Below are 11,320 nucleotides of genomic sequence, written 5' to 3' on the forward strand. Positions count from 1 at the left end.
CTGATACCACCTAATATGATAATCTCGTGATAACTTTGAAGATTAGTTTATACATGCAGTAATTTCCTTTTCTTTCTTCAGGAAAAGGCATTTCTACTGAGCCTTTTGGACAATGAGTTCATCTATTGTTATGTATTCAGAATTATCTCAGGGAAAGGTCTTAAGTTCAAGGGCTAGTTTTTAGGGCAGCCTCCTTTCCTAAATTCAGACCTCAATAAACAGTAAGTAGAGTTGAATCTCCAACTCTTCCCTCAGACCTCAAAGGATGTAGGATCACCATATCAGACATCTGAGCAAAGAAAAATATATCACCATGCAGCATAGTACTAATCGTGCATATTATTATTATAAATCATTAACATCCTTGTCACTTACAAATAATTAATTCTCAATGCCTCTTCTGACCTCAAAGAGAGTTAAGAAATTAACATTTTCCGTAATATACAATGATGTAATCTGTGGAACATGAGCACCGAAGTCATGAGTAAACTATCATTTTACTGACATTTTACTTACGTGAAGGCATGGTACACCATTTGCTTGAATTCTACTCCTATGAGCACATGCACACACCTTCCTCTAAAAGTATATTACACTGATATATGGGACTAAACTGTGGGCAAACATGTTGAGATCTGACCAAAGGTAACATAACTCAGATACAATCTGGAAAACTAGCCAAATACCAGAAGCCCATTAAAATTTAAACAAAATTCTTATAGAATACACTCAAAGTTTCCTAAACAGAGTTGAAATTACTAAATAAAGAAACAGCAAGCAGAAGTATTTCAAAAAGCAACATTACCTCAATTGGGTTAAATTTAACACTACTTATACTGTCGAATCCCCAGGTCATTGAACAGATAGGACTTGTTCTTTGTTCATCCCAAATGTCTACTTGCTGTCCACATGTGGCAAAAACAGCTTCTTTCCAGTGATGATCAATTCCTGTATACACTGTCTTTAAGAGCAAAGATGTTGTTACAGATGGGTCTATCATTAATATTTCAAATCTATATATTTTACATATATTTACCCACACTTTCATCTTTTTTAAGAAAATCCCTGTTTAGAAAGAAACTCAGTAGAGCATATGACTTTTTATCTCAGGGTCGTGAGTTCAAGACCCACATTGGGCATGGAACCCACTTAAAATAAAAATTGAAGAAAACCTGGCAAGGGTGGATGCTAATACTGTTAAAATCAATAAAATCTTATAAATTTTGAATTATTCACTTAAAAGATGAGATTGACCTATTCAGGGCCAGATTAAAATCTGTCTTTATACTATGCGGTAAAAAATGTTTGTAAAGCAAATTAAAGGGAAATATTTTGCCAACACTTTATGCTTTTAAGAACTCTTAGCAGCATCCGCAGGCTTCCAATTATTTTCTATTCATGAAGGCAAATCTGACAAACTTTTCCACAGTAAGAATTAATCCCCATTACCACAGATACAGGGGTAAGATGAAATATTTCAAAAACATGTGGAGCTCCTAGAGAGAAGACATTTTCAAGAATGAAACCAATTTTGTTTTAGAATTAATGCCTAATTTTTTTTACCAGTTGCAAATTATTTCCATTTAATACTCATGTCCCACCTCCATGTGCCTTTAAAAACATTTACAATTTCTTGAAATCTGAAAAGCAGAACTTAAATATATACCAACATAATACTAAAATGACAAGCCGATTTTACAAATGTATGTATTTAAAGATTAAATCTACCTCTAGAAGTTCCCTTAATATCAAAATGTAAGCATTATGAAACATGGGTAGGCCATATGATCTGAATTATACTTAAGCTATAACTAAACCATATCATCTGATTTACAGAATAATATTCTAAGAAATGTAAATGAGATTTATACAAAAAGCATATTATAATACCTCTTCATTGCCTAAGGGGTCCTTTCAGGTAAGAAATTCTGAGCTTTGTGTAAGATCTATGATAATATAAATCAGAGAGAAGCCGAAGCATTATTTTTCTTATAGATTTCCTCCCACGGACTTGCCATAGGAAATGTTTCATTGTTTCCTCCAGGTAAACGCAGAAACTGAACCCAATACAATGAACACCAAAGACCCATTCAAATTCTTCAGCTGCAAAGGACCTTAACTGTATTAAATATTGCTTAAAATAGATCAATTATTGCAGCCTAAAGTCTCATTTACATCTTTTATTTTTTAATTAAATTTCTGAAATAATTTTAAGAGAAGAATTTTAATAGACAAAGTATAGGTCAATTTATTTCTGTACCTTTCCTAATATTGTATGTAATGGTTCTTCCTCTTCTCCATAGCCTGGTCCATCCATTTTCCATTGCTTCACAGTTTTGTCATCACCAACCTTGAAACATTAATGATTCAGGTGATAATAAACTACTCTCATTAACTGTAAACTTGATAACATATATGTCAAATTATAAACACCTTGTGTTTAAAAAAATACATGTCCCAAATCCTTCCAGTACTGTATTTGTTGATGCATTTTATGTCCCACATGTTACAGTAAAGATTTGTGACAAATACACAGAGTAGATAAAATTAAAAATAAGACAATGTAAGTAGAGCAAAAGGAGAGTAGAAACAAAGGTCATAAATATGGCAAAAAACTACATACTGTGATAAGGATGGCATTTCAAATAAGGAAGAATAGTGGATTATAAGAAAATGGTATTACAACATCAGGTTAGTTATTTAAAAAGTTTGAAGCAGGGATGCCTGGGTGGCTCAGTTGGTTAAGCAGCTGCCTTCGGCTCAGGTCATGATCCCAGTGTCCTGGGATCGAGTCCCACATCAGGCTCGTAGCTCAGCAGGGAGCCTGCTTCTCCCTCTGCCTCTGCCTGCCACTTTGTCTGCCTGTGCTCGCTCTCTCTCTCTCTCTCTGACAAATAAATAAATAAAATCTTTAAAAAAAAAAAAAAGTCTGAAGCAATCTGACACCTGATATAAAATTCCATATAATTTTAAAGGTAAAAAATTAAATACAAAACGTAAAAATAGTAGACAGAAGTCATTCTTATACTCTTGCCATTCATGGGTAAAGCCCTTCTTTGCATGACAGAAGACTCCAAAACTATTAAGTCGGTGGTTTTCAAACTGTGAAATGCAGACCTCTGAAGGATCCTGAGAATTTTTCAGGGATCCATGAGGTCAAAATGATTTCCATAATGTTGTAAAGACATCATTTGTCTTTTCATTGAACTGACAGTTGTGCAGATAGTGAAAAAGCCATGGCCCAAATGAAGGCAAGGTAACAAACAATGGTAATTTAGAGACTTGGGCATGTAGCAGATTCATTCAAGGTATTACAGGAAATAAGCTACAAAACAGAATGCACAATATAACTTAGTTAAGGGTTAAAGACATAAGATAATCATATATGCGGTACGAACAATTCTATATATACACCAAACTACTAGTTTTAACTGAAAATAGAAATACAGGGTATGTTAACTTTCTAGGTTTTCACATTCATATTATACATAATCCATATCCACTTTCTAAATAAAAATATTAACAAAAACATATATTTATCTAGGACAGAAGTATAAATTTAGTTTTCCTTATAGCAAACTCAAAGAGGGAAATCCTTCCTGCAAAACAATCCATAGCACCCATGATATTAGAACAGGTAAGTGATTAGGGAAGAAGTTTTGGTACTAAGGTCAGACAGGAATTTCTTTTGTTGAGGAGTTGAGGATGCAATTTAGGAACTGAGGTCTTTGCTAATCTGGCTTGACCCACTGGAATTTTAGCATTTATGGAAGAAAGGATAAAACTGTCATTGAGAACATCTACCCTAAAGACTGCTGCTTTCGATCAAGTTTCTTCTACTATCTGCAAACTCAAGACTGAATTCCTTTGTAATTGACTATGCTACTCTATACAGTCTGTTGAGTATAAGCCTCAGCAGATCATCAATCCTGAGAAAGGTTTAACATTTTGTAGAAATGAGGAGTCAAGCAATATATGCCTCGCCAGCATATCTTATCTCAAGGCTGAGTAAGCTGAAGAAAGACCTGCTGGTGCACAAATTGAGATATAGTAGATATTATGAAATTTAGCTAATAAAGATTTATCTTTTGCAACATTGTGTACTGAACATTTTTTGAAACATTAAATCCTAAAATTCGGCCAACAAGTAGTTTTCACATGTCTTACCTGAAGAAAGGAAGTAAATAGTGAATATGAAATATTTTTCTGACTTTTTTCATTTTAAGCATTAAGAAAAAAAAAAAAAAAAACCAGCCAGTAAATTCTCTGCCTGGGATATTAAACTGATCAATAGACCTCAAAGAATAACCAACTGGAAGTGTAGTTATAGTCAGTCTGCTCCAACTTCCCACCCAATTCCTTCTACAACATACTGTATACAGGGTGATGAAGCTTGTTTAAAATCCTTTACTGGGGCACCTGTGTGGCTCAGTGGGTTAAGCCTCTGCCTTCAGCTCAGGTCATGATCTCAGGGTCCTGGGATCAAGCCCCGTAACAGGCTCTCTGCTCGGCGGGGAACCTGCTTCCCCCTCTCTCTCTGCCTACTTGTGATCTGTCTGTCAAATAAATAAATAAACTCTTAAAAAAAAAAAAAAAAGACCATCTCTATGACAATGTCAGTTTCTATAGCATGTGGAGATGCCTTACTCCTAAAAGTGTTAGCTAGGGGCACCTGGGTGGCTCAGTGGGTTAAGCCTCTGCCTTCAGCTCGGGTCATGATCCTGGGGTCCTGGGATCGAGCCCCGCATTGGGCTCTCTGCTTGGCAGGAAGCATGTTTCCTCCTCCTCTCTCTCTCTCTCTCTGCCTGCCTTTCTGCCTACTTGTGATCTCTGTCAAATAAATAAAATCTTTAAAAAAAAAAAAACCCTTTACTGAAAAATACCTGAATTCCCTGCCTATTAACCAAGTAGCCTCTTTCGGTTTTCGACAGCGAGGAAGTTTGTCCCTACACCAAAACAAAATCTTTTAACATTAACAACTATTCCTAAAGCTGCTATATAGAAAAGTCCATTTCTTCTTTCACACAACAATCTTTTCAAAAATTTTTTTAAATCTTTCAAATATTTAAAGGTTCCCCAGAAGTCATCTCTTCCCTTTGCTATTCCTTTCCCATCCACCTTGGCACCCAGTATGCTACTCAAGATTTACACAGTTGATTAGTGCATCTGTATACACAAGCTACTATATATACAAGTCAAACATATGAAAGGACAGCTACCAAACTGCCAACAGTGGTAAAACCGAAAGATTAAAATCACAGGACCTTTAACTTTCTATTTTTTACAGGTCTATATTCCTAAAATATTTCTTTCAGTCTTCATCCTCGTCATCCTTTGTAGTCGTTCACACAACCAATGATCCTTTCCCCCTGGGACATTAAGCTCATTTACAGGCTCTTCTAGCTCTCTGGCTCCTCCCAAAGTTTTCCTACCTCCTAGGAGCAGGCATTTTCCAAGGCTATTTCCCTGACATTTCTGTATTTCTACATTTTCCCTGTCACTTTCCCCCAGTGATGCCATACCACGGCTTCAATCTTTATTTCTGCACTGATGATACCAAGTTTAGTTCTGACTTTCTTCAGAACTTCAATTCCAGAGCTACATCTGTAAGGGCCTGACAGACCTCTTCACTCACATAGCCCACTGCAGTCCAGTTCATTATACCATGTCCTTCCCATTCCCTCTCTCCTCTAAAGCTTCTGACACTCCTGACTTCCCCACTCCTGGAAGGAAAAGGAATCTTCCTAAACAACCCTCAGTTGCCAAGCCTGTCATACCTCCAAAATGTTTCTAAACCTAACAACTACTTTCCATGGTTTTCCCTCCCTAGCACAGATTCATTATTGCTTATTAAAACAGCCTCCGAACTGATCATTTACTGCTGTCAAATTCATTACCTCAAAGCACAGCTTAGATTCATTCCTGTTACTAAACTTGCAACGAACTTGAGCAGATATGTGCACACCAATGTTTACAGCAGCATTATTCATAAAGCAGGAAGGTGGAGACAATCCAAATGTCCACTGATGGATGAACGGATAAACAAAATGTACGTACGTACAACAGAGTATGATTCAACTATAAAAAGGAAAGAAATTCTGATACCTGCTACGACATGGGTGAAGCCCGAAGACATTATGCTAAGTGAAATAAGGCAGACACAAAAGCGAAAGTATTATATAATTCCACATGTGTGAGGTACCTACAATAGTCAACTACATTGAAAAAGAAAGTGGAACAGTGGTTGCAAAGGGCTGGGAGCAGGGGGAGTAAGGAGTTATCATTTAAGGGACATGAGCTTCAGTTTGGGAAGGTCAAAAAGTGGTGACAGTAACACAATAATGTGAATGTACTTAATGCCACTGAAATGGACACTTAAAAAGTGATTAGAATGGTAAACTGTACATTCTGTATACCTTACCACACGCATAAACACTTCCAAAATTTACTATCTGACAAAGTACAAATTACTCATCTCCAACACTGAAAATCTTCCAGAGTAAACGACCTTTCCAGCCTTGCCTTGCATTAATCTCACTTCTCAGTGTTCTAGAGAATATTAATTCGAATACACGTTAAGTAATTATTTTAAAAAAATCAAGAAGTGGGCGCCTGGGTGGCTCAGTGGGTCAAAGCCTCTGACTTCGGCTCAGGTCATAATCTCAGGGTCCTGGGATCGAGCCCCGCATCGGGCTCTCTGCTCAGCAGGGACCCTGCTTCCTCCTCTCTCTCTCTGCCTGCCTCTCTGCCTGCTTGTGATCTCTGTCTGTCAAATAAATAAATAAAATCTTAAAAAAAAAAAAAATCAAGAAGTGAAGAAGGCTGAAGTATATAAAGAAAACTAGGACTTTTCAAGGCTTTAAGAAGTTGTATTGGGTTGTGAAACTCTAAAAGGCTCTTGGAAGAAATAAATGTATTCAGAAAACATTAGCTCAGTCTTATACATGTTGAGAAGAGTTAATGACTTAATTGCATTATACTTACAGTAAAAAAAGAAGTCCCACAAAAGCGAGTACATATTCCTCGTACAAAACCTTCATGGGCTTGTATTGTACGGATACATTTCCGTTTAGTCAAGTTCCAAATTCTAACCTATGATAAAGCATACCAGGAAATTTTAGTGAACTATAAACATAAAATGTTCAAGCACAAGAGTACTATGTTCCAAGAAAAATAAATTCACACTGAAAAGCCTATGACTCACTCTACCAGATTGCTAAAAACAAAATCCTCTAGTTTAAAATACTGCAGTGCATATGGACAGTATATCAACAAGCAGAAAATTCAATCTGTTATGTACTCTGTTGATTCCAGTTTAAAGTGTTTCAAAGCTTTCATTTCTTGCCAGAGTGGAAATAAGTGTTGAATCATTAATAACATCCTTGGTGGGGGGGGGGGGCAAAACTCACAAATACCTTTACTACTGTAAACATGCTAGAGACTTCAGCTCAATTGAGCCTTCAGCTGTTACATTTCTAATTTCTGAGACTTAGATAAGAAACTATGTAGTTCATAATTCAAACAGAATTCATTCTTGAGAATTAATAAAAAAAGAGGACACAGAAAAATGAAATCAAAGCAATTAAAATCCGCAGTAACACAAAACTAGAAAACATTTGTAGCGTAACTATTTTTAGTTTAAAATAGGAATGTTTAGAGTGACACTTGCCTCTCCATCACATGCCCCAGAAAGGACAGTAGCCAGGCTCTTTGGATGCTTTGCCAAGCAATTGACTCCATCTCGGTGACCATCCAGAGAAGCAAGGAATGGTTTTGCAAATACCCGTTCCAGTTTGGTAGCATTTAAAGCTCTTACATATTCTCGTGGGACCTCAAAAGGATGTAAGGTAGGATCATAGTTTCTTGGAACTGAAATAAAAATGATTTTTCTTAATAAAATAATTCACTTTTAATATTTCCCGTGGTCTTCCTCAGCTAATTATTCAATTTGTTACTCAATAAGCCTTTGTTAGGAACACTGTTCTATGCCTAGCACTGTGAAAAATACAAAAGTAGATGCCCTTTTACTCAGAAACCTCTTCAAGGGTTTCCAAAACTACTGGAAAATCACAGAATTCATACATCTTGCAAAATAATTAGACCCTACATGTAACCTCAGCTTTTACTTTTATATGTCCCACTACATTCTTTAACTGGGTTGCAAAGCTTTGATGGGCAAGGCTTTCACCACATTTTTCACTTTACTACTTATGCCTAGCACAGTTCCTGGTACAAAACAAATCTCTGACAAACGTTTACCCAAATGAACTCTAAGCTCCTTTTGAGGCAGGTAACAGTATTAATCTCCAGTGCTAACCACTATATTGATATACACTGTTGTGATTATGATTATAGTAACTTTTTATTGAGCATTTCACACATTTGTTTACTTACTTAAAAAACAGTTTACCATGTCCCAGGCACTGTTCCAAATACTGCATATTAATTCACTTAATCTCCACAGCATTCTATGGGCTAAGTTCTGTTACTATTTCCCATTTTGTGGCTGGGAAATTGAGGCACGGAGAAGTAACTTGCCTATGAAGTAATAAGGCCAGGATTCAAACCAAAGCAGTCTGGTTTCAGAATCCATGTTCTTAACTATTATCCTATGCTGCCAAACATATTGTCTCAGTTTACAGTTGTGTTCTAAGCACATATGTCTAAAAAACCCTTAACGTTTAAAAGTAAATGCATCTTCTTACCCCATATCTTCAACTTGCTGTCTTTTTTTTTCTCTAACTCCCTATTACTGGTACTATATCCAACATTCAATCAAAACAAAATAACACTTAGACAAGAACGAAAGAATAAGAAAAGGTAACAAATGGGGCGCCTGGGTGACTTAGTTGGTTAAGCAGCTGACTACTGATTTCGGCTCACGTCATGATCTTGGGGTCCTGTGACTGAGCCCCAAGTTGGGCTCTGCGCTCCCAGGGGAGTCTGCTTGAGACACTCTCTCAAATAAATAAATAAATAAATCTTTAAAAAAAAGCTAACAAATGTCTTCCTTGATTTATGTTTTACAGAGCTCCTAAACTTCGATTTTTCCATTTTGCTATTAAAACTTCCATCTAAACGTCTGCCTTCCGCCCAGGTCATGACCTCAGGGTCCTGGGACTGAGCCCTGAGTCAAGCTCCCTGCTCAGCAGGGAGTCTGCTTCTCCTTCTCCCTCTGCCCATGCTCCCTCACTCGCCCTCAAATAAATAAAATCTTTAAAAAAAAACCTTCCATCAGGGGCGCCTGGGTGGCTCAGTGGGTTAAAGCCTCTGCCTTCGGCTCGGGTCATGATCTCAGGGTCCTGGGATCAAGCCCCGCATCGGGCTCTCTGCTCAACAGGGAGCCTGTTTCCCTTCCTCTCTCTCTCTGCCTGCCTCTCTGCCTACTTGGGATCTCTGTCTGTCAAATAAATAAAATCTTTAAAAAAAAATTCCATCAGAAACTATAAAGAAATAGGAAGATAATATAGAAAATAAGACACTCCATAACATCAGATGACTAATAACCTCCTAACATGGAGAGTCTATGACCAGTCACTCACTCACTCATTCCTTCCTTCAGACATTTATAAAGCAAAAACCATGTACCAGGTGTTGTCTAGACGCAGTGGATATAGAAACAAATATGATTCTTCCCTTTTATGCAAACTCAGTCTGATGGAAAAGACTGATAACCAAAATAATCATGAGACAATGTGATACACACTCTGATGTTAGTACAAAAATGTGATCAAAGTATAGAAGAAGGATGCTTCAAACGGGCTGGGGATGGGGGGCAGGCAACCACAGGGTATAAGTAGGGAAAGATACTGTTCAGAGGAAGGAGCTAAATTGAGTCTGGGTGTGTGCCACAGGCCTTCTGAAAGAGAAATGTCTGAAATGTACTCAGAAATCCAAGGGTAAATGTAAGCTACTTGCAAAGAAAATAGTGACTGGTGAAACTAGAGAGGAAGATGGGACCAGAGGTTCAAGGAGCAAAGATGATGTCAAGTCCAGATGATGGAACATAATTTGCATTTTAAAAACATTACTATCTTGGGGCGCCTGGGTGGCTCAGTGGGTTAAGCCTCTGCCTTCGGCTCAGGTCATGGTCTCAGGGTCCTGGGATCGAGCCCTGCATCGGGCTCTCTGCTCAGCAGGGAGCTTGCTTCCTCCTCTCTCTCTGCCTGCCTCTCTGCCTGCTTGTGATCTCTCTGTCAAATAAATAAATAAAATCTTTAAGAAAAAATAAAAAATAAAAATAAAAACATTACTATCTTGTTACTTAACCTGTAAACATCTTGTGAACAGACACCGCATATTTACCTCTCAGAATTTATTCATATATAATGAATAATCTCTACTACTCAATCAAAATACCGAAATATCATCCGAGCTTCATCTTCTATGGCTTATCCCCCTCACTCAAACTCCAAAGACACGGCCCTTCTCTTATGCTTTATCTTTATTCCTGCCTTAAAGCCTTTGTTATTCTCTTCAGGCATGGTTAATCCCTCGTCGTTTAGATATTATGATCTATAAATGATAAGTAGTCAGGATGCTACTGGGGGAACAGACCAGTAAGACCAATAAATAATAAGTCTTACTAATTTCACTTTGGCCATATCCCCATCAGGCCTCTCCACAAAAAAAGTTTAGAAAACTGATGACTTTAGTTTCACCTTTATCTCTTCCCACATTTAGAAGTACGTAACTTTAAGAAGTAAAGTGTCCAAAAGTTAGAGAGGTTTAAAGAAGTCTTTCAAATCCTTGAATTCACTTGCTTGGCTTTCAAGTTCCACTTCTCTACAACCGGAATCTGAGAAAAGTCAGAGAGCAGCAGCTGGAAAGGGGAAGGCGGAAGCATTACAGGTACGACCAACTTTCTCACTAACCACTAGAAAAAGTTCTTCAAAAACGGCCTTGAAGAGAAGTTACCGGCTACCCCGTCCCACAATATCCTTATCTGCACAAAGTTTGGCTCGGCAAAAGGGAACAGGGAAAGAGCGAGCCTGGAGCGCCAGTGTTCCCCCAGATTTGCTCCGTGGAAGCCGAGGGCGGACTCAAGGCTGGCAGAGTCCTTAATAACTTGCCTCACCTCTTTGTAAGTCCAGCTTGGTTTCGCGGACATAGTTGTCCGGGTTCCGGCTCAGCATCTTCACCTTCATTTTGGCTGCTAGTTGCCCCCGGGCCCGCAAGCCTTTCCTCCGCGTTCAGATTACCACCGCCTCCTCAGACACATGCTACTTCCGCTTCCTCAACACTACTTCCTGTCATGTGACTTCCACGGTGTGGAAGCCGGCTGCCTCAGCAGGACCCTGCGGCGCTCCGTAGTTTTGCC

The 11,320-nt window shown here is 38.1% G+C and overlaps 1 protein-coding gene across 1 annotated transcript in view; it reads right to left on the reverse strand.

Moving 5' to 3' along the window:
* DCAF13 (DDB1 and CUL4 associated factor 13) overlaps positions 1 to 11,251 on the reverse strand; it is a 28,685-nt gene extending 17,434 nt beyond the window's left edge. Inside the window, exons 1-5 of the mRNA XM_080802200.1 lie at positions 11,078 to 11,251; positions 7,670 to 7,869; positions 6,985 to 7,092; positions 2,261 to 2,350; positions 806 to 961 (exon numbers count right to left, since the gene is read on the reverse strand). Coding sequence (XP_080658326.1) covers positions 806 to 961; positions 2,261 to 2,350; positions 6,985 to 7,092; positions 7,670 to 7,869; positions 11,078 to 11,147 — 624 coding nt within the window. The 5' untranslated portion in view covers positions 11,148 to 11,251. The remainder of the gene's footprint in view (positions 1 to 805; positions 962 to 2,260; positions 2,351 to 6,984; positions 7,093 to 7,669; positions 7,870 to 11,077) is intronic.
* Between the last annotated feature and the right edge of the window lie 69 nt (positions 11,252 to 11,320).

Source organism: Martes martes (genome assembly GCF_963455335.1).
Source record: "Martes martes genome assembly, chromosome: 4".
Taxonomy (NCBI): Eukaryota; Metazoa; Chordata; class Mammalia; order Carnivora; family Mustelidae; genus Martes; species Martes martes.